The sequence below is a fragment of the Nestor notabilis genome, unplaced genomic scaffold, assembly GCF_000696875.1.
Source record: "Nestor notabilis isolate BGI_N333 unplaced genomic scaffold, ASM69687v1 scaffold30713, whole genome shotgun sequence".
Lineage (NCBI taxonomy): Eukaryota > Metazoa > Chordata > Aves > Psittaciformes > Psittacidae > Nestor > Nestor notabilis.
Genome location: NW_009923833.1, coordinates 46630 through 69926, shown reverse-complemented (window position 1 = coordinate 69926; position 23297 = coordinate 46630). Strand labels below are relative to the sequence as shown.

The 23297-nt window shown below is 48.7% G+C and overlaps 1 protein-coding gene across 1 annotated transcript in view; it reads left to right on the top strand.

Annotated features, from left to right (window-relative positions):
* Window positions 1-891: 891 nt before the first annotated feature.
* SH3PXD2B (SH3 and PX domains 2B) overlaps window positions 892-23297 on the top strand; it is a gene marked incomplete at its 5' end in the record, with an annotated part of 56653 nt that continues 34247 nt past the window's right edge. Inside the window, 2 exons of the mRNA XM_010012350.1 lie at window positions 892-972; window positions 21023-21098. Coding sequence (XP_010010652.1) covers window positions 892-972; window positions 21023-21098 — 157 coding nt within the window. The remainder of the gene's footprint in view (window positions 973-21022; window positions 21099-23297) is intronic.

The following is a 23297-nucleotide window of genomic DNA, read 5'->3' as shown; positions in this document are numbered from 1 at the left end:
TGAATCAATACTTCAGCTTCTGGTGGAAATAAGCAGGACATGACGGTTAGAAGAAAAAAATGCACATGCCCTCATTCTGCTTAGCATTCTGCTCAGTCAATCTGTTATCAATTAGTGAAGACTGAGAGCGTTACACAGGCATCTCATCAGGGGTCATCTTTGGTTTCTTTGAACAACAAGCAAGGACATTAGATAAGTAATTGCTTAATTCTGTTATTTGCTTCTTGTCTTTCATAGAAGAATAAAAAAAAGGGCTTTTCTTTTTTTATCTACCCATCACCAGTAAAAGCTTGTGAATAACCTGCAATTACCAGGATTGATTGTGTACCATTTTAAGGAACAGGAGGTAATTTGCACCCCAGCAAGTTTAAGTAAACAAAACCTCAGAGCTGCTTACGCAGGACAGATGGAGTTTCAAACCTTGTGGGTTTGAGTTCTTGCAAGCCCCAGCCCTGGGATCTGGGCTGGCAGTGGTGTGTGGTGCTGCACACTGCAGGCTTTGGGATCTCAACATCAAACTTGATCCTGCAGCCATAGATGGGATGGCACAGCATAATTATTAACGTGTAATGTGGCAGTGACTGCATCTGGAGTGACTTTGACTGTGGTTTTACATAGAAGTACCCTTTCATATTCCATGTATGCCCCTTTTTAGGGATAGAGAGCCGTCTTAGTTCAACAACTAGCAATAGGCATTCAGTAGACAGCAGTGGAGCTTAATAATTTAAGTTTACGTATTTTCTAGTGTTGCTGAAATGACTTTAAGTTCTCCCATGAACTTCCCTGGTTGACACCCAGCAATGGGGTTGCACCGGAGCTTATAGCAGCTTTTGGGTTGTGATGCAGGTTGTTGGGTCACTCCTCTCTGATTTCTTCCTCTGTTCCCTACAGGTATACATTATCAAAGTCACCTGGTCCAATGGGTCCACAGAAGTCATATACCGACGGTACAGCAAGTTCTTTGACCTGCAGGTAAGCATTTCACCAACTCTTGGAGTTTTGGCTTGAAAGCTGTGGTCAGTTGGGAAGTGTGTTTTCTGCCTGATACTAAACACATCTTTTATCATCTACCAGAAAATGTTTTGGTTTGAGGAAACTTAAATGCAATTTTGGACATCCTAGAGAGACCAAGAACAAAGCAACCTCAAAAGCTGGATTCTTCGCTCCAGTGCCTCCTGTGCATTGGTGGGGACACCTGGGGTCTTTTGCATGTCCCAGTGTAAAGGTTCTGCTGTCGCTCCCTGGACTAATGCACGCGGGTTTTTGTTTGCTTTGGGGGGAATTTTGTTAAAGTTAGGCCCAAAGTCCATTCCTGCAGAGCTAATAAAAGCTGCTATCTCAGCAAAACAGGGCTGCTGCTGACAAGTGCTGATTTCCTGCATCTGTGTCCCTCTGGATGGTGTTTTGGGGAGCAGGCACTGGGGGAGTGCCCACTGTGGAGCACTGCCAGCCCAGAGGGCAGCTGCTTTAGCAATTACCTGCTGGTGCTGGGGGGAGCCAGGAAGAAGATGGAGCCGGGAGGGAGCGAGGAGGCTGGAAAGGCAAATGGGAGAGGCTGGGTTGTAGAAAACTGAAGCCGGTGTTCTGGGCGAGCAGGCAAAGGGTGTTTTCCACCCCCTCCATGGTGGAGATGAGCCAAGGGGTCTGGCTGAGTTTTATGAGCCAAAATACAAACTGAGCTGCTGGAACAGGCTGTGTGCAGATGATGAAAGAAAATGCATGAAGTGATCTATGGACCAGCAGCAGCTGCCGAAGTTGTCACTGGCATGTCCCTTCTGGCCGGTGCACAGGACTGGGATCGGAGCTGGGCACCCTCTCTGCTTCCAGTGACCCACTCGGGTGAAGTTTAGCATCACTTCATGCTTTATCTGAAAGGGTGCTGTGGCTGCCTTTCCTGAAATTGCTGTATCCAGACACAAATATGCTGTTAAAATCACAGCACATCTGGGTCTGTCCAGCAAAGCAAGCCCATGGGAATCCAGATGGTTTTCCCAGGTTCAGCTGGCGTCAGGTCAGCCTGTAAAGCCTGGGATTGTGTGGGACAGCAGCTCACATCTGTGATGCCCTGTCCCCTGTCCAACAAGGCACCTTCTGCAGAGCCATGGATGTGGCCATGAAGGTGAGCACATGGGAGTAAGCCCTGATCAGCCTGTGAGAGCCTGGCTTTGGCAAGACCTTGGGTGTCCTTACCCTGCCCCATGATGCTGTTCCACAGCGTTGTGCCAGGCAAGGTAAAGTAGGGTGGCACAGGTGGCTGCTGGTGCAGCCAGGGGTTAAGCTGTATGCAGCTGCTTGTGTAACCAAGGAAATACTAAAGTAAATAAACAGGGAACAGCTGTTGGGCCACAGCCAGGGCTGGAAGGAAATGGAGCTCAATGCTTCCTTCTCTGGAGCATCTCAACTTCACTGGTGCTCCAAGGTGGTGGCCAAGCCCGTGCCATCATTTGCTGCGAGGGGGGGCCAGTCCTTTGAGTTCATATGTGACAAAGTGAAGCTTCCAGTTGTGCTGTATCCCTGGGCTGCCTTGCTCCTCATGGGGAAAGACTTCTGTCCTTCCTCATTTCATCCCCTTCCATCTTGGCTGGAGCTGTGCATGCTTCTAGATGGAAAGTGTCGTCACTGGGATGGTGCCTGGAGCCAGAGATTCAAGCTGCCTCTGCAAAACACCCTGGAACATCTTTAGAGGCAGAGGTGCTTTATGTATAAATATATATTATGTGCATATATATGCACATATATAAATATATACCTTCCCATATATACATGGGAAGGTATAAAGCAAACGTGTTCCCCCTTCCCTGTTCCCTGCAGTTTTCTCTTAAAAAAAAAAAATAGCCATTTCTTTTTGGCTCTGTTGAAAGAATGAATGAAGTTGCGTTTTTTCCCTTCCTTCCCCCTTATCACACATGCTTCCTGGTATCCTTCTGTTAAACTTGCCGTGCAGTGCAGTGGAAATTGGATTGAAAGGCAAGGAGTGAAACAGAACCTCTTAGCACAGTGGAAAAAAGTGCTCTAGGTAGGTTTGGTAGCACTGACTGTTGCCGTTGCTGGAGGCCTTTATTGTATGACTGTTGGATGATTCGATGCCAAATTTAGCTCTTTAGGCAGAAATTTTCCATGCTGGAAATTATTCATGCCTTCGGTTATTAAAAGAAAAAAAACACCCTAAACCCCCCACAAAATAACTGATTGGTTAAAATGGTTCAGCTGCTTCTGAAAACATAGCAAGGGAAAAATAATTTTCCTGGGTCCAGTTCTGATGATCTTTCTGATGTGCTGCAGGAAGAGTTGGAAACTTGATTGCAGCTGATCCCTGTGTCAAGAATGTGTCTTTCATGTTCTCCAGTGAAAATCCATCCAAATTTATTCATACTTAGGGCCTTGAGCAATCACAGAACATGCATGTTTGGGTAGAGATATTTGTTAATTCCGTATCTGTGTTCCCAGTGATTCTGGCTGCACTTTCCATGCTCCTGCCAGAAGCTGAGCAGGGTTTTGGTTTTTTTGATATCAACTCTGGCCACATTCAGATCAACGTTGGTGCACCCTCTCTTGCTGCCAGTGACCCTCCTGCTAAGCCCAGCCAGGAGGACAAGGAAGCCATTTGATCCAAGTAGGAGAGAGGAAAGGAATGTCTTGGGGCAGGAGTGGGGGCTGACCATGGGGCTGATGTGAAGTTGCAGTTTGGAGCAGTCCAGGCACCATCATGTCAGTGGCTGGGGATTTTCTCCTGATATTCCCTGTGGAATATCCCACAGCTGAATCGCTTGTCACCTTCCATTGTGGCAAAATGATTATTTTAGGAGTAGGGCCAAGTAAAACACATGCACGCTTAGTACTGACAGCGTTGCCGGCTGGCCTGCTCCCACTGCAACCAGAGGGCAAAGTGTCCGTGCCTCCCCAGCCAGGCAGGACTGACAAAACACAAACCATCAGCTCAACTGAAACAGGGGTGAAGCCTGGAGTGTGCCCAGTGCTGGTCTCTGCCTCTGTGGGGGTACAGAGACATCAGACCAGCCGTGTTCCCCATACTGGAATGGGGAATGTCAAAAGCCACCTTGCTGGCTGCAGTAATGCTGCAGGCTGTGCTGTTTCTAGCTGGGAGAGTTCAAGGTTTTGTCTGAATACTGTGTACTTGTAGAGCTCTTCCCTTTGGCTGTCATTGATACCCAAGGGTGTGCCTCTTCTGCAAAATCCTAGTTTATAGCTCACTGCTGTAACAACCTTTCCAAGCACCACCCTGCTGTTATCTTCCTTCTGCCTAATTGCACGTTGTCATCCCATTGACCACACCATGGTCGTGCAGGAGATTGTCATCCCCTCTCCAAGGGCTGATGACCAACATACGTTCTGCAATTTGGCTCATGCTTGCTCCAGCATTTTGAACAGGTGAAGTGGTGGCCCTCATCCCTTGGGAAGCGTGCAGGTCATACCCTTTCCTGCTCTGGGCTCATCACAGGAAGGCTCAGTGTATCATGCCAGGCAGTGAAATTGGAAAGGGAGTGCTTAAGCCAAGGAATACCTCCACCTCCTATACACTGCTCACTGCAGGAGGAAACCTTCAGCAACCTGGGCAGTGTCAAGGAGCATTTTTGCTGTGCAGGTCCTCTGTGCACAGATTCCTACCACCTCTCCTCCTTGCTTTCTCCATAAATGCTTTCTGTCACAAAACAGTTTACATAAGAGCAACTTTTTAAGGCTTAAAAACAAACCCTAGATGAAAATTGTAATTCTGAAGTTTGAAAACTCAAGTAACTGCGCGATTTGTAGTGAATTTGCAACGACAAATACTAAACTCGGTTCTGCATGAATCTTTTGGCTGGAGGAATAATTTTCTTCGAATGGGACTGAGGCTCTTTCGTAATGCTCAGTATGCCAGATGTGAGCTATTGGGAGCATATGGATGCTGTTCCGAAGAAATAAAGGCAATAAGATTGATGCTTGCAAGGATGCCAGTTGTATTCTGGACACTAACTGGGGCTGGCAGGTATGCTGGAAATGTTAGCTGGCATGAAAGCTGGTAATCAGATACGTAAGTGGCTGTCTCTGGTGGACAGATATAAAGGACTGGGGTCTTGTGTGCCTGAGAGATGCTTCCAGCTCTGCTGGCAGGGGAAGAGCCATGCAGCAACTACAGGGCTCTGTTGGATCATGTTGGATGCATCACTTGGGAGGAGGTTAACAAGTCTCTTGGAAGGATCCTCTTTAAACTGCTGGCTGTAAGGAGCAACACAGTTGGTTAGAGAACAGATACTGGCTTGTATTTTGTGTTTCTTTTATGGAAACCCCCAAAAAGAAACATTTTTTCCCCACTCTGTAATTATGAGCTCATCAGCCATGATGGTGATTGTTTCAAGTCTTCATGTGACCAAGAGCCACTATTGTCTCGGTGTGCTCCTAAAATGTCCTTTACACTCAAACCCAACCCTTTTACACCTCTCCCACTATCACAGGACCCTAGTGCTTTCCCTGGGCAGGAGCTCTGCTCTGTGTCCTCAGCCTCCTCTGCCTTTCAACTGCATCCATCCTCTCCTTGACTAGGAATCTTTGCTTGGCTCTTCTCAGTCCTGTCTTGTTTTGCATCTTGGACAGCAAGGCTTGTGTCTCTGCAGCTGGGAGCAGATCTGGTTGGTCACAAAGTGAGCTTCTTGCAAGCTGTGATGGAGCCAGGTCACAAAGCTTCCCCTTGGAGCAGGCTTTGCTGTTCATGCCATGTCCTGCCTTTTTAGCACCGAAGCAGTAGCTTCTCCTCTGGCAGGCAGCTGCAAGCCCTTAAAAATGAAACTGCCATTCACAGAATCATAGAATGGTTTGGGTTGGAAAGGACCTTAAGATCATCCAGTTCTAACCTCCATGCTGTGGGCAGGGACACCTCACTAGACCATGTTGCCCAAGATTCTGTCCAACCTGGCATTGAACACTGCCAGGGATGTAGCATTTACCACTTCTGTTCTATGATGCCTTCCTTGGGGACCGGTTACCCCAGGCTTTTCCCCTTGCAATCGGGAACCTTTCCTTCAGTCCTCATTGTGACTGTAGGAGAGGGTGATGCTGCATGGCTGCTTCTCTGCACAGAGGTTTAATTTCGAGCCCTGGGATAGAGATGTGATGTAGGCTGTAAGTGTGCTCACTGCATGATTCAGACAGAAAAAATGAGAATTTTAAGCAACAGTAAAACTGGCTCTGGCTCTCTTCCCTCAGTCCTTTCTGCGTGTGCATTGAGTGTGTTTCCCAGTCCTCTCACTTGTCCATATGTTTAACAAATCCCTCAGGTTCTTAGCTGGAAAGTTTCAGCTTTGACCCACCTGGAGCGGTGTCATCTTGGAGAGAGTCCTGCAGCCCTCAGGCCAACAGCTTTGTGTGTAACACAAAAAAAGTAGGCTGTTGAAGTGGTGCCTGCTTTTATGAGAAAACTGGCAAAAGGGAACGCTCTGTGCATGTCATTTCTACGTGGTAATAGACCAGTCCTTTTGGAGGGGGTTCTGCACTACCTGTGTACATGCAGCCACCAGACAAAGATGGGAAGGGGGGGAAAGTCAGCGTCTTAGTAATTCAGACTGCATTAAAATGTGCTCAAAAGGCACTAGCTGGCACACAGAGAAGAATTGTTCTCATCAGCCTGTTTTAGGCAGTTGGATTCTTGAAAAATTAAAAGGAACCTCGTGCATTGCTTCCAGTACTGTGAGCCCTGTGCTCGCCTTCCTCTGCCTGCACCACCGCTCCTCCTCCTCTGCTCTTCAAGCTGGGCTCCTGGCAGGGCACAGTGTTCACAAGTATTATCTTAATTCTCCAGATATGAAAAGCAAGGGGCAGGCCTGCCAGGTAGTCTGATCCAACAGCACAAGGCCCCTTCAGGTGGGAACACAAGCCGAGGCACCGCGTAGATTTCACCTCTCTTCTGGGTCATGCCTGGTCCTGGCGGCCTCTGTGATGCAAAAGCCCTAAGGCAGCTCAGCAGTGCTGTGGCTGTGGGAGATGGATGTCTTTCTGTGTTCAGGGATTGTAAACAAGGCTCTTTCGATAGCTATTTCGTAACAGGAATCTTATTTCAGCACTTTGAGGATTTCTTTTTCCTCCAGGGTTTATGGAGTTCAGCAAAATTCTGCACAGTTGCGTGTGCGATGTACTTTGTGGTTTCACCCTGCCACAAAAATAAATCACCAGGATCTCACTATTAGACAGCTGGATCATGAAAGACAGGCCTTTGCGTGACCAACGACAAGAAAAAACTCACAGCTTCCTACAGTGAGGTTCCTGCTTTTTAAAGCATCAGCGACTATTTATTTCCTCTGTGCCCAGAGGACTGCACTGAGAGCCTTGAACTTAAGCACCATGTGCAGAAATACAGAAACAGTGAATTACTGTGATCAAACTCGAGAGAAAGAAACACTTTCCGTTAAATAAGGACTACCTCTGTCTGTAAAAACCAGCCGACATTTTTCCAGCAGTGCATCAAAGATCATCATCATTCTCCTCCTCTCTCCCTCCACAAAGAACATGCATGGTCCAACGCACTTCAGCCTAGTTAAAAGTTGGCTCCTTAATTTTTCTTCTCTCCAAATGTCTCCCATTTATAGCTTTCCAGCATTTGGCAGCCGGGAGCCAGCGCATTCCCATGCGTGCTAGCGCCAAGGCAGGTCAGTGAGTTATAATTGGCTCTAGCTGGCACCCTGACTAGCTGCTACGTTCTGTGCCTGGCAGCGAGTGGGGCTGCAAGCTGCTGAAAGCCATGCCTGCCTCTGGGAAACAGCAGATCGTCCTCCCGGAGAGTCTGTGTGGATGGAAGTTCCCAGGGCTGGTGTCTGCTGGGATGAGCGCGGGCAGCGCGTGTCTGCAGCAGAAATCATTTCCAATTCTCATAGCTAAAGCTTTTCTCGAGCAGCTGCTGGGAACAGCACTCGATGAGTTTTGCTTTATTCCAAGCTGATGGCCAGCATTTGCCTTTTCCTTTTGCTCTGAGCACGTGGCTCCGCAGGCTGTGTCTGCACCCTCGTCAGGTTTCTGCTGTCCTCCTTCTTGCCTCCGGAGCAATTTTGCTTCTTGCTGGCTTGCTGTGGGCCCTGAGGGCTCCCACTCACCTCCTAGCTCGCTGGCTCCCATCAGATGGTCCCTCTTTTTCATTGCTCATTGCCTGGCACTGCCATGGTGGCCTTGTGGCAAAGGAGGGCTGGCTTCTGAGCCCAGGCTCTGTTCATTCATCCCTGTTGGCATCCCCTGTCTCCTTCCCTCTGGAAACTTGGCAGAGTAGCTGGAGGAGGTGCGCTTTGCTTCCCAGCCTGGGGTGAAGTATGTCCCACTCAAAGCATCGCTTGGTGGGTGCGATCTGTAGGGGAGCTTCTGCTGAGTGTAACCTGGGAGGGTGGAAACAGAAACATGGGGAGGTAAAATGTTTTGCCTCCTTGGGGATGCAACTAAGATCCTTGCTGACCATCTGGTGTGGGTTTATTTCTGTAATGTGGTGTTTAAAAGTTTTCCTGTAACACAAGGCGCGGGGTTACGCTCCTCTCTGTGTCTCGGGGTGAGCTAATGCCCTTCCACTCCCCAGCTACTTAATGAAAAAGCCCTGGAAATTCAGCTGCTCCATTCCTGGGAGGGCTCAGGGACATCCCCAGGAGGGCAGGAGCTCACTGCTGGCCCCTCTCCAGCCCACTGTCCATGGGGAGGTGCCCAGGTGCCTGCCTGGAGCTGGCTGCGATCGGGGGCTTTGATGAGGTTTGTATGGGTCTGGACTGATGCAAGAGTCTCAATCATTCTTCATCAAGCTAATGCAGCTCAGTTTTCTGGTGGAAAGATCTGCGATTTATGTCATGTGGCAGCAGCCCTGGATCTGAAACAAACCAGTTTCAAGCTGCTTGGGGAAGAGCCGAGGATGGATAACAGTAAATCAGTGCAAAAGAGTCTGTATCTCAGAGTCCTGATTTTTTTAGTAAAACGGCCAGGTCCTGTGTACAATGCTAAATCTGTATGATACAGTATGGACCACAGCATGCACGGCACATGTTTTGTGGGCATCTAATGGAAGCATCTGTGCGGTTTTATGGTGAATGGGAGATGGAAATAAGAGCTGGGAGATACAGAGGGAGATGGTGGCTCTGGGATTCTCCTGCCCTTGCAGAGGGAGGTGATAAAGCTGAAGGGACAACGTATTCTTCTACAGTCTGGATTTTCTGCTTCTTTTATGTGCCTTTCACTGGATGTCACAGGTCTCCCACAGTGCTGTAAATCACTGCTCCCACACTGGCTGTTGAAAGTGCCTTTAATGAAGGATGTCTTGCAGTCTTAGAGTCCCCTTGCAAAGTGAGGTGTGGACCTCTGCAGTGATTTCCTGGTGTGCCTCGGGACAAGTGAAGAATTTAACCGCTTGCTCTCCCTTCCCAGCACTCTGCTCCATCTGGAAAGCGATGCTACTTTCTTCTTACTTTCCTCATGTGTTTTTTCCCTTCTCCTATATTCTTTCTGCCTTGAGGCTTGTCAGGCTCCTCATTGCCATCGCTGGGATCCAGCACAGACTTTTTCCTGGGGATGGGGGAGGGATGGGGGAGGCCCACCTGTGCCAGCTGCAGCTCGGCAGCTCCATGGGCTGGACTAGGGGAGACCTCGCAGGGAGAGGAGGATGGGTGTGCAGGATCTGCCTTTCCTCTGTGATTCATGCCTTCCAGCCGGCTGGGAGTGGGGAGGGGAACCTCCTTAACCAGAAAATGGAGAGGGGAAAGTGTGATGTGGTGCCAGCGGGTGGATGCTGTAGGCCTCCAGCAGCCAGCCCGTTCCCTCTTTGATGCCATGGTGACTCCGTGGTTTTCCTGACAGCGGTTGTGGCTTTGCTTCTGCAGAACCCTGTGGTTCTCCACTGCCATGGGGTATTGCAGTGCTGCTGCGTGCATGGCACCCTTTCTGCTCATCATCCCATCAACTCGTGGATCTCACACATCCCCAGGCTGCGGGGTGCTGCTCTACACCCAGTTTTATGGTAACTCCTATATTGCAATGTGAGCAATAGCCTATGTGAAGAATGGTCTCCCTTGTGAGATGGTGGCATGAGGAGAGACAGCATTTCCCTTGTCTTAACTCACCTCTCTGAGCCTTTCTGCCTTACTGGTACCATATCTTGAGGCCTTTGCAGTAGGGATGATTTACTGAGCAGTGAATTATAAATGATGTTTATGCCCGTCTTTACCTGGCAGCATGGAAATTCAATCTTGGAAATGAAATTCGGTGTAATTAAGGCTGGAGAATTTATTGTTTTAATACTGTCTTTGATGACAGAATATTTAGGGTTTGGACAAGAAAAAGCTTTCATTCAGATGAGATTTTTTCGCTGCAGATAGCATATTAAATTAGTCAAACCAGGTAATTTTAAGAGGCAAGGTGCTGTCGTGAACCTCACAGAGAATTCCTTATAGAGAATTTCCTCTGCAAGCTCAGCCTGCTGATTATTTACCATCAACTGTGCTCTGGTATTTGACCTTTTTGGAGAGGAAAGAGGTATTTTGTTGTAACAGACATTGAGAAATGCCTCCTTGGTGACTGGTTTGGGTGCAGAGAAGTTTGGGACCCCTCTAGGGTGATCCTCCCCATGCTGGCATCAAAGCAGCCCACATCCCTGCAAGTTTGGGTGGCTCCATGAGGGCCAGGAATGAGGAGGAGGGTGGAGGCGAGACCTCTACCTGTCTTTGTGCTGCAGGAGAAAAGTTCAGTTGGTTCAACTATATTGTGCAAGTTCACTTTGATGGACAGTTTGCCCGGGCTCTACAGAGCTGTCCTCACCACTGAGGTGTTCAGCCTTACAGAGTGCAGCTGCCATTTTGGGGGGATTTTTTGATTGTTTGGGGTTTAACAAAAAAGGACTATTACTGGAAAATGCAGGAAATGTTTCTTAGAAAATTAAATTGTGGGTCTTGCTCCCTGTCTGAGAATTTCTACCTGTAGAGCCACTGCTGGGGTCAGACATTGCCTCTCTTCTGCCCTGAGAGCACTGGGGTGTGGAAACTACCAGCACCTCTGGTAGGGACCCAAAATCTTGGTGTTCTCACTCAATCTCAGTCAACAGAAAGTTGCAATCCCATGTTTTCTAACTGCACATATACATGCTGAAAACAGCTGATGAAACAGCCGCTGAAGAAGGCTTTGTGTTTGGCCATGCAGCGTGCCAAGCTGGCTGGGAGACTGTGCAGCTCCTCAAAATAGTGAGGTTTCCTTGTCCTAAGTTGGGAAGAAAGATGGTGTTTAAATTTTAGCAAAGAAAGCAGCTCAGTTTAGGACGTGTAAAAAGTTCTCTTGGTTTTTCACTGTTAATTTTTGCAAAAAGCAAAGTTTCCCTTTGATGAGTCACTTAAAACATAAAAAAATAAAAATCCCTTTAATTTTAGCTGTTGGGTTTTGCTGTTCAAACTGAAACGTTAATTGAAATGGATACTTGTCTGCTGATCTTTCTTCTTGGCAAATCAGCATTTTCCAGTTCCCCTCATCTCCCCCTCCCACATTTCCACCCACATCCAGGAAATAAAGAAGTCCTGCTGGAAAGTTCCCAGGGAGCTCTGAGGTTTCCTTGTGGGGGCACTTGCTTTCCACCTGCTAACAGGTGGCTGCTTTAGGCCCCAAAATCATGGTCGTTTTTATCAATCAGTGAATTTGGCCAGAGGGTGTCAGGTTTTATCTCTCGGTGTCTCTGTGGTGAGAGAGAAGAGCTCTGAGGATACTGTCAAGGTTCATGTCCTTTGAGGTTTAGTTATGCTGGAAAACCTTGGCATTCCTCAATCTCCCTCTACCCTAGTTGGATCCTAAAAAAGCAGGTGCAGTTCAAGGTATGTGGCTTGGGTTGAATTTTGTGTGAACTCTGTATTCTCATGTTTAAGTGCACAGAAAGCTGCAGGGTTGCTGTGCTTCACCTGCTGCTGGGGCTCCTCCACGGTGCCTGTGTTTGTTGTCTTTGGGCCCTGACAAAGGGCGAATATCCCAGGTTAGGACAGCATTCCCCCTGGAGTTGTGCTGCATTCTGCTTTATGCAGTCCCAAATGCAGGGCTCCCCATGGTCCAGCTCTGCTGCTTGGTGCTCACTCCACCCTTCCCTGGTCAGTGCGTTAACTCCTCCATAAGCTGTGAGGGCCAGTGTCCTCCATCAGACATCACTTAACGGCACCGTTCTGGTTTTGCAATAGAGTTTCTTGGCAAGCTCCATTCCTTTGGCAAGGACTGAACTCAGAAGTGCTCTGAGTCCTCTCCTGTCATCATGCAGATGGTGGCAGTGCCAGGCTCCTGTGCAGCTGTGGGTGCACACTGTCTGCAGAGGCTTCTGCCCACCTCTGGGTTTTGGAAACCAATGAATTTGGCATCTTTAAATCCCACCATTTCTGTCAATGGAGGAATACAGGGGCAGCGTGCTCCATGAGGGAAGCATGCTGCTGATGCAGAAGGAGGTGGGGTGGGGATGCTGTGGGAACACTGGTGTGTTCACGCCGGTTGGTTTCTGCTGTCCATGAGGCTGTTCACCCAGGGCTCTGGGTGCTTCTGTCTCTGCCAGACAGCAAGTTATATTATCAGATGGGAGAGGGTGGAAAGGAGCATGGTCGTGCTAATGACTAAGGCATATCTGTTTTGAATGGAGAACCTGGCAGTTAAACCTCAGTTTGTAGTGTCTTGTTTTCTACCTGTGTAATTACACTCTCTGCTACGGAGCTGTTCTTGATGGACACCACCATGAACCCAAGCAGAATGTCCTCCCTTGGGTGGAGACAAAAATCTCTCCACGTTGGCCTCTCTGCTGACTGTGCTCACTTGGAAGATGGGGTTTGTGTTTAGGGAAGGAACAGCAGGGAAAATAGTTAGCAAGAAGTCTTATGCAAGAGGAGGATCATGAGGCTGGTGTTTCTGACCAGCAGCGCTCTCCCAAGTGGTAGGACTGCAGCTTTTGCAGCCCTGCCTGCAGCTCCTTTGTCTCATCACGTTTGGGCCTGCCATAGATTGAAACCTTTGCATTAATTTCTGGGAAGGAATGTACGCTGGTCTGCTTCCCCTCATCTGGAGTGGGGAAGGTTTTGGGGAAGGGAGGGATCAAAGAGAAACCACATAATGAGCTGTTTGGGGGAGAAGCTAGGGACAAGTCATCCTGAGGTTTTGGCAAGCGTGCAGCTTGGAGTGGGGTGGCATTGCGTGTAAGATCTGTCTGACCTGTCACTGCAGTGCTTGACTGAAGGTTGCCTCTTGGCATGAAGCACTGTGTTAGATGTGAAACTAGATCTGGTTGGAGTATTTGGGCACAGCCCTCCCCCTTGCTGTGCCTCGGCTGCTCAACACATGAAATAGGACAAACGTGCTGGTATTTCTCCACCGTTGTTTCCATTTCCACAACAGAAACTAAATCTCATGACTTCCCAATCTTCTACGTATGGGATGCTAGAGAGGAGGATGTGGGTGAACATGAATTGTCTTTGCAGCCTTCCCTATGATTGCTGCTGCCGTGACAGCTCCAGTGGTGGTTGTGGTGGTGGTTCTGTGGTCTTTGTCACCAGACTGGAGCAGGGGACACAGCTCTTCCCAGCTCTCATGCCGAGCTCCTTCCAGGGGTACTTCCCGTGTGACACAGCCCCGGCTGTGCTGGAGGGATGTTCCCATGGACGGGATGGGGAAGAGGAAGCGGTGCAGACCACACCGGGTATTGCTGCTCTGTTCCCAAGTGTGTCTACTGGCAAGAGTCATTTCCCACGGCTGGGTTGTGGTGGTGAATTATGGATGCTGTACTGGTTGCTTGGTGATGTTAATGCTCTGCTCCTGGTGCCTGCATGGAGTGCTGCAGCTTTCATTGCTCATCTGAGCAGTCTGGGACCTGCCTACCCAATGCCATCTAGAGGCTGCAATTATCAGAAATTAAATGGAAAATGGATTAGTAAAGTACAGTAAAGAGAGTGATGACTTCCAGGATTCAGGCCCAATGAATGGTATGTAAAAAGCAATACATTTTAATCACCCAAGAAGCAGACAGAGGGATCAGCAGCAATGTGAGGAGGCAGTAAATGCAAGATTGCCTGCTGCTTTTCTGCAAATTTGAGGGGTTTTTTCCTTCTTTTAAGCACTGAATGCTCTCTTTTGTCTCTCCCAGTTATATTCTTGACAAGCTTACAGAAGGAGGGAAAGCAAGCGCTGCATTTCAGGAGCTGTTTGGGCCAACCAAAAATGGGTGGTGATTTTGGATCCCACTGTATCAGGATGTCTCACCCAGTGCCTTACTGGAGCTGGGTCTTGGGAAGGTGCAGCTTTATCTGCCCTCTCATTCCTTCATGGGTGCCTCAGAGTGGTACCTGGGGCTACTTGTTGCTTTGACAACATGCAGACTTTTAATGTCTTAAAACATGATGCTCTTGGAAATGCACTTTCTGGATGGGCACAGAACAGACACAGATGGCTGTGGGAGCAGGACCTGGCTTGACCAGAGACACCAATCTGGAGATGAGGCTGTTATCTTTCTCCTTCCATGCCTGTCTCTTTCGTCCATCTGCTGGAATTAGCACATGGTGTTGGTTGCGATGGTGATGCTGGGGACTAAAAAGTCCCATTCTCTCATCACTAATAAACATGATAATCTTTTAGGCATTTCTGGGGGTTTAAGATTCAAGGCTGGATGATAAAACAGGAGGTTCCTTACACTGAGGTTACCACAGGTTTTTAGGAGTTCAGTGCTTGGGGCTGAGTGTGCAGTGGGGTACGTCTGTGCATCCGTCCCAGCCCCATGTCTGGTGCTCACTCTGTGCCAGTGAGCTCATCACAGGCACCAGTGTCTCCCTCTGTCTAATGCTTCCTGTGATTTCATAGGAAATTTCTCTTGCAGTAGCAGCTGCTGCCAATTTTGTGCAATGCTTTTTTCTCTGACCTCAGTTAATTCTTTTTTGTCTATTGCTGAGTGATGCTTAAAGTTTTCCATCAGTTTTTTCACAATCCAGGCTCTGTGATGCCATTTCCTAGTGCTGAAGGGATCAGGATTGCCTCTGGGTGGTAATGTGTAAAAGGCACTTGAACTTATCCCTTGCCCAGAAAAGCCGGGACTAGGGAGAAACAATGGTCATCAGGAAACAGCTCAATTGTGCTGCTTTTCAGCTCCCATAACTGTCTTTGAACACCCAGCTTGCTTTAGCCATTGAATGGGCATTATGTGATGCCACACCAGTGGAGTCCTTCCCTAGGCTTGACCTCCTGAGTTTGGCATCACCATGCTTGGGATCTGAGCTTGCTCTGTGTTGCTCCTTCTGTCTTCTGGGCTGTAGTGTTTTCACCCCCTGTATCTTCACAGATAATCCACGTGGATGCAGGGAAGGTGCCTCTTGTAGGATCGCAGAGACTAAACATCAGTAGCCTGTGAGGCACTGCCAGATGTTCTCTTTCCCAGACTATATACTTGGCAGATGTTGCCCAAACCAGCTGGCTCCAGGGCACAAGGGTGCTTTGATCTGCAAAGTCTCTGGTTCTCAGCGCGCAGCCGTGTCCCTTGTCACATCTTTGTAGGGCCGGGGTGCTGCTGTGACAGCAGGCGACTGCTGGACCTGCGTCCCTTTCCCACTGCATTTGGGGATCCGTGGGACGCTGTCCATTGGTGGATCAAGCACAGAGAAGGACTTTTCTTCCCATAAGAGCGGACCTGACTGATGCCCTACTGAGTGCGTGGAGGTTGGGATGAGTGGTGCATGTGAATGTCCCCATCTGGAGTTTGCCACCACAGGGACAGCGGGGTGCACGGTGTTCCTGGCTGCCTGCAGCACACCTCCTCTCATGAGGGATAGGGCCAGCGGTGATTCAGGAGTGTGGGATGAGAGTAGGCTTGGCTCGGACCCATCTTTCCCCATGGCAAGCGGCTGCCTTCTCTCAGCGGGGAGGCTGTTGCTCTCACAAAGAGTCTCCTGTGATTCTGCCGCTATGCACTCTGCTGGACTCTGAAGCCTTTTGTTGAACTCTTTTTTTTTCCCTTTTGCCTTCAGGGGATGTCAAAAGCTGACTTCTCTGCTCTGGATACAGACATGTCTGGTGCAGGCATGGATTAGGTCAGTTCTCACTTGCTAGAGCAAGGAGGAGGAATGTGGTTTTACACTGAACCACCATCACGCAGGCAAAGCAAATCCTCTCGGTAAGAGAAGGAGGGAAGTTCCCTCACCCCATGCCTGTGATAACGGCTCAGGGCCTGGCTCCAACATCAGCTCCTGGTGTTGTGCAAGAGTGTAAGAGTTTGTTCTCCTCGCCTGGGTATTTCATCACTCCCCAGCCTGTGCTGGTATATCTTGCTGTTCAGTGATGTGAACCACCATCCCCTCTGTAAGTTGGCAAAGACTTGCTTTCTCTTCTGCAGCCCTGGTACATGTCACGTAAGCCCTAAAGCTCAGTAATGGAGAGCCTGGGCTTTAGACCAGCTTGCTAAAAGCAAATCCCACAGTCCCTCAGCTGCAGACGACTTGTTGCAGAAGTAATCCCATGCCCTTCTGGTTCACTGTTATCAGGGGAGCGCAGAACCTCTGTGTTTAACATTTCACCTGACATTTTTCTTTCCACCAGATCAGATTTAAATGAAAAATAACTTCCCTCCCTGCCTTGCTCTTATATTTTAGAGATGAAAACTTTTACACTTTATGGTGGAGAGCAGAGGAGAAGCAGCAAAATGATGACACACATTATTACCTACTGGCACATGGCTTGAGGTTTTATTGGGGTTTTTTTGCAGAGACTTCTTGGAGTTTGATTCCATCTGGGAGGCAGTAGGGCCAGCTCTCAGGCTGTTAGACCTGGGGCCCTCCAGCAGACGTACTGCTTTGAGGTTACGCTGTCTGCATGGTGTATCCCTCTGGCATTACACCATCAGCTCTTACTTGGGCAAAGCCTTTCCTGAATGTTCTGCTTCCTGGGAATACTGCTGAGCATATGCATTTCTCTCTCCCTAGGATCCTCTGCAGCCCGCAGCACTTTTAATTGATTCAATTAGGATATTATCTTACGAGTTTCCTGTTAATGAAGAAGCTGTCTGCCAGTGTGTTAGCTGTTGATACAAAGCTGCTTTTGAAAGGCTTCCTCTTCCCAGGTGGCCCCGTTATCGCCTGTCCTGTTAATGGGCAGCTCAGCCATGGGGACCACATGCTCTCAGGATGTGCACAGACCTTCATCCATGGCTTTCTCCAAAGAGACTCACTGCCCAGGCGTTCCTGGGTTAATAAGAAAACCAGCTTATTGATAAGATAAATTGGTGGTGGAGATACATGTGGATAAACATGCCCTATACTGGTGTGCTATTGGGGGGAGCCTGGCTGGGGACTGGCTGCACTGCTCAAGTGTCAGTGCCCTGGCCATGACAGCTATGGGAGCACCGTCCCTGCTGCAAAGGAATGGATGAAAAGTGTGATTACAGCAGCTTCCTGCAGAATAAAAGCACACCAAATACTTCAAATTGCATCTGCTCCAATATATTTTTTATGTTTTTTTAAGATTCTGTCACAAATACTTAGAAGTAATCTTGGAAGGGGAGAAACAATAGTGTTATTGTTCTTTTTCCCTTCATTTTTCTTCCTGACCTGTCTGAGTGCATTGCAGAGAGTGAGACTTGGCCTTTCTGCGCTCTCCCATGCTTGGCAGGGAAAGCTGTGCTCCCAAGGGCTGTGTGTCTGTCTGCCCCATCTCCCTCTCTTGGTTGTCTGGGCAAGTCCTGCCTTCTGGGAATGTGATGTGAGCAGTCTTGTTTGGAGCTTGGATGGAAACCCTTGCTGCTGAGACGATTTGTGGGAGTCTTTGAATGCCGTCCACCTCCCTTCCACAATTCCTTGCTGTCTGGGGAGCACGTTTCCCTGCTGCGGCCAGGGAGAAGGGTGCTCTCCCAGGAATCCTGCCCTGCCCTGCCTTGGTTTCTGCAGACCATCTTCTGATGCTTGCCAGCGTGTCCCTCTGCAGGGGCTTGTGGGGTTGCTGTGCTTTTATTCTTCTTCCATCCCTCTTCCAGAACTGTGCCTGCTCTCCTTGGCTTCCCTGGGACAGAGTGGTGTAACTCTCTGCCAAAAAAAAAGTACTGCAAAATCAGCAGGAGCAAGATAGGCCAGAAAGGATACAGGGAACCTCAAAATGTAGAGACCTGCTGGCTGCCTTCCTCTGGCTCTCTGGTGACATCTCTCAGGTCTGGAGCTGACCTTTTCCCATCACTGTTCTGTGTTTTTTTTTTGTGTGTGTAGTGCTACAGGAGAACCACCAGCCCATGACCCACAGACTGGATTCTGCAGATGTGTGCTCTTGTATCTTGCTAACACAGGCTGCCTGCCGTGGTTGCAGTGGCACTGGGGTTGTTTTTGTTGGAGTGGGTTTTTTAGCTGTTCTTCAACCACAGGCTTACTCCTTGTAAAAATGATGAACTAGGATTTGCTGCTGCCTTCTCTGGAGCTGCGTGATGTGGCAACCAGACTGGGTAGGATCCATGCAACCGACCCCTCTGCCTTGTTCCTTCTCTACCTTCTCTTTCTGTGTGTGCCAGAGGGGGCTTCAGGCACCTTGGAACCTCTTTTCTTTCCTTTAGCAAGAGAAGAGATAGCAGCTTGTGAGTGCACAGGCATAATGCTACCAACCCATGGCAAGCGGTGCTGGGGCTGGTCTGGCTGGGGTGATGCTCCAGCAGGGTGACTGCAGTGAGAGGGCCCCCACGCCACCTCCTGCTCACTGAGCAGCCACTACAAGAGGCACTTTGGGGCAAGCAAAAGGAAAAGGAGAAGCGGGCTGAAGTTCTGGCTGGGTTTGGTGGGATCACATGGTTGGGAGTGGATCTGGCCAGAGGCGCAGCCCAGGCACGTGCACAGGGGAGAAAACACAGCTTGCACCATTCGTGCCTTGTAGGCTCATAGTGCTCCCGGGAGTGAGAGCTCGTCAGCTCGCGTTCGAAGCTGAGAGGAGGGGAAAGCTTCCAGTGACTCGAGTATTGTGTTGCTTAACAGCAATCAGATGTGCGGCGTTCGCGACTTGTTTTGCTCACCCTTCGCCAGTCACAAGCTTTCCCAAGCTCTTCCCCACCTCTCTGCTGTAGCACAACACGGGTGTTTTACAGGGTAACAGGGATGTGGTGTCTTCTCTTATTTTCATGGATTGAGGGAAGAGCAGGAGGGTGTTGCATGCCCAGGGAGGCTGGGGAAGTGGTGCTGCCCTGGGAGCCTGCAGTGCCTCTGGGAGGCGAGTCCTTCCTCGTCCCTGCTCGGCTCAATTTGTGCCTGCTGGTAATGTCACCACAGTCACCAATTATTGCTGAGTCTGGAGTCATTTACTTTGTTATGAACTCACTCAAATTTGTTTTCAGAAGCAGCTGTAAACACGGTCCCTTTTACTCATTGTCATCCTGGGTTTGAGTTATCTTGTTTTCATTTTGAAGAGAATATTTGAGAGCTTCTTTTGGTTTTCCTGTTGTCTTTGGGAGTGTTGGGGGCGTTTTTTATTTCTTCTCAGAATGTAGGAAAAATTCCTCCTTCCTTCTGCTCCCTCTTCACCAAACCTCAAGAATTTTATCTCTGTGCATTTGAGATCCAAGAAAAAAAAACAACCCACAATTACTGGATGTGCAGAGGGCTACATTGACAAAAAGTGCTTAGTGTTACAGGACTTTAAATAAACTCATGCTAGCAGGAGTCCACAGCCCTTAGCTAGGGGCAGAGACCTTTAAAAAGCATGTAGAAAAATAGGTGCCAAATAACAAGAGCCATGAAAACCAGGGATCCAAGTGGGACACATCCCCAGGGCGTGTTGGGACCCTGGAGTTTGGCCCTGCAGGGACTCCCCATGGTGGAGGGGCTCCCATTGTTACATGGTGGAGCAGCAGACAGGAGAGAGCATGACTTGTGCACCCAGGGGCTCGGTGGTGCCTGCAAATGCCTGGATGAATAGCTTCGGCTGTCTGATTGTGTGGTTTCCTCTCTGCATGAAATACTTTAAATATTCATTGGGTCACAGGAGAGTGGTTGTTTGGACTTTGTAGGTGCTCAGGGCACTTCCAGGGCAGGTTGTCTGCAGTGCTTCCATAAGCAGTTAATTATTTATGCAGAGTGCAGTATCTCCAATAGGAGAGGGCAAGACCCATTCCAAATACCCTCGGGACTAGTGAGCTCTTCAAGTGATGGGAGACAGAGCTCAGATCCATACCCCAGAGAAAACAAGGGGGAGTTTACATCTCCCTCCCCTTCCTTCCAAAGGAGGGAGTATCTGAGAGGTTGGATAGATGGCTGGGCACAATCTTTCTCCTCTTCGGAGCACGCTCGTTCTCCTCTTCTGCTCTATGTAAAGTGTAAAGCCCAATCCAAACGGTGTTTTCCAGCAAGACCAACTAAAGCAAATGCTGAAGACATTGATCCTGCCAGGGCATTGGTATTAAGCACCATAGCAGCTGCAAGGATGTTGTGTTCATGTGCTGAAGCAACACTGCATGCACCCAGTGAGAGCAGGAGCTGGTTATCACCTCTTTGCTGACTAAATGTACTAAGCGCAGTTGCGTCAGTCAGGAAATCATTTGTTTAATGCTGAAGATCTCATAAAACATTCATCCCTCAAAGCCTGTGTAGCACAAAGCATTCCCAAAACCTGATGTGTAACTTTATGGCCTTTTGCAGGCAAGCATGAATTGGTGCTGTGAGTCCAAGTCAGCTGTAGTCCAGGAACTGTGTCATTGCTGGGCTAAGCTTGAGCTAATAAGCTTAAAATGTGCCTTTTTTGAGGAGCTTCTGAGATCTAGTGACCGAGGTCCCTCAGGATGAAACTTAATAGTTTCAGAAGTGCAGGTTACATAAATCACCCGTGCTGAGCAGAATGATAGTGATGAGAAACATCGGTGGTGAGAAATAGTGGAGATGACGCTGAGATCTTTTGCTTCTGGCGCTGCTTTGGATGTGCTTCTCTCAGTGCTGCAGGTCACTGTACTTTGGCTCATGGTGCTGTGTATGATGTCTCAGTACCCTGCTGGTTAGGAGAACAAGCTTTGGAGTGGCCTTGTGTTGTCTAAGTTAATCACTGACTTTAATCACCACTCTTGCATTTCCTTTTCCAGATGCAAATGCTGGACAAGTTTCCAATGGAAGGAGGGCAGAAAGACCCCAAGCAAAGGATCATCCCCTTTCTGCCAGGTAGGAGAGTGGGCTCCAGCAAAAACTGTGGTGGTTTTGGCATGACAGGAGCTTTTTCCCAGTCTGTGTGTGAGCATACATCTGCTTTAGCTCTTACCTACTGAACCATCTGAGCAAGTTCTTGTCCTGCACCATGTCCATTAAAACATCTGTATTTGTTAGCAATGTGCCCACCAAGTGTTAAACGCCTCAGCCATTCTCTCTCCCTCCAGAAGTCATTAGTAAAGCAACCCCACTAGCACAGCTAGCAAGGAACAACCCTGCAGCAGCATGCTTGTTTTCAGAAGGAGCCTGGCCAACACAGCACAGGGCTGAGGATGGTGAGAGGCTCCCCAGGAAGTGCTCATACGCTGGTTTTTCCTGTCCCGTGCAACTCAAAGGGCCATCCAGAGAGAAGGAAATAACAATTGAATTCCACATGTTAAACCAAGCTGATTGACAGCTTTGGCTTCCTCCTGTGATGTTTGGGGCTGTTTGCTCAAAGGCAGGATTTCTGTAGCATGACGTGTGGCTTCCCAGCCCAATGTACAGCTGAGTGTTTGTGTGCTTGAGGAACAGATGCCATGGTCTGCTGCAGACTTTGTGGTGTGGGGGATTGCTTGTGGCTGCCCTTTGGTGCTGTTGCTATGGGGAAAAAAGGAACCCTAACATGCCTGGCAAAAATAACCAGCCTGAGGGGGCCTTGGGAATCTTTCATGCACCCATAGCTAATGGCTTTGACCACAGAGTTGTCTTTACTCCCACCCCCACGTAGGTAATGGGCATATTTAGAAATGTCACGGTACCATAATCACTTCCAGTGACTGTCAGGTCCATTTAGTGCAGCCCTTTGAGCTGTGCTCTCCCTCCTGGCTTTTCTAGAAACATAAAGGCATTTAGAGGGCTTTACTTTTCTCTGACTGGCATGAAGAAAACCATTTACGTCCCTTTCTGAGCAAGAGAATATTGTTTGAGTTTCCCATAGAGGCATTTCTGATTCTGGCTTGTCCTTGCATTGTAACATTAGCAAAAGCAAAGCACACCTGACTGTAATACCGCAGAAAAGCCCTTGCTGTACAAGCACTCTCGCCAGCAAGGAGTGGGGAGGAAAAATGGAAGCCAAATTGGCAGAGGGCACAACTTGGGAAAATTGGATGTGCCATTTGGCCATGCTGCACTTGCAGAAAATTCCCACCAAGATGCTGCTGTTTCTGGAAGGCAGGGATTGGGCTTAGGAAGCCTGGTCGGAGCACTTCTCGCAGCATGCTCATCAATATTTGTTTCTTCTTCTTGGTGTTGAAATAGTTTCCCTTTGCTAGGAGGCATGTCACTGCCATTCCCATTGGAGGAAAAAAAGGGGTTGAAGTTGCTGGGAAATAAAGCCTAGTTCTTGTGTAAGAAATCAGTTTTGGGGACTTAGGATGACAATCCTGTGGAGGAGTTTGTGCATTTGTGTGTATCCTCTAGTATGCTTAGGCTTGCTAGGGTTGATTATGTTCAGCTTCTGTAAGTACTGCAGTTTGCTCCCAATCCCATTTTGAGCAACGTTCTTAGCATCTGAATTTCATTACCAGTGGAGATTTGGCTCCAGTGACTTACTGAAAGTACGCTGCTTTCTGGGAAGCCCGTTGTAGAGTAACATTAGACATTGTGGCCGCTGTGATTCTCAAAAATGTCTCCTGTGACCCTGTGCCTTCTGCAGCTTGGGCTTTTTGAGAAACTCCCTGAGTGTTCTAAACGCAGGGTCACCACCACAACCTGAGAAGGTGCCATTGGGTTTGTCTGTCAGGCTGGTTTCCTGGCATGGGAAGAGTTCCATGATTACTCCATAGTTACAACATCCAGCCCACAGGAACTCTGTTTGCTTTGCTTTGCGTTGCTTTGTTTTGTTAATGTTTACTTTGAGGATTTGATTTCTTGGAAATTTCTAGAGACTTTGTGTCTTTTAAAGTAGGTCTCTGATGATATCAGAAGAGGCTTTTGTATGTGTTCTTGTATGTAAGGCTGTCAGCCTGCTCGGCTCTTTGGCATGGAGTCATAAAGCTGGGTCCTCCAGAGTGGAGCACTTGAGGTTTGGGGCCAGAGGCTGTCCCTTCCCCAGTGTTGGCACCATGCTTATCCCGTAGCACATCTTGACGGGATCAGGTTTTGCCTGGCAGGGCGTTGCAGTGCTCCTGCACTGTGCCTGAACCGCCTCTGCCACCATATAGGGCAATTCGA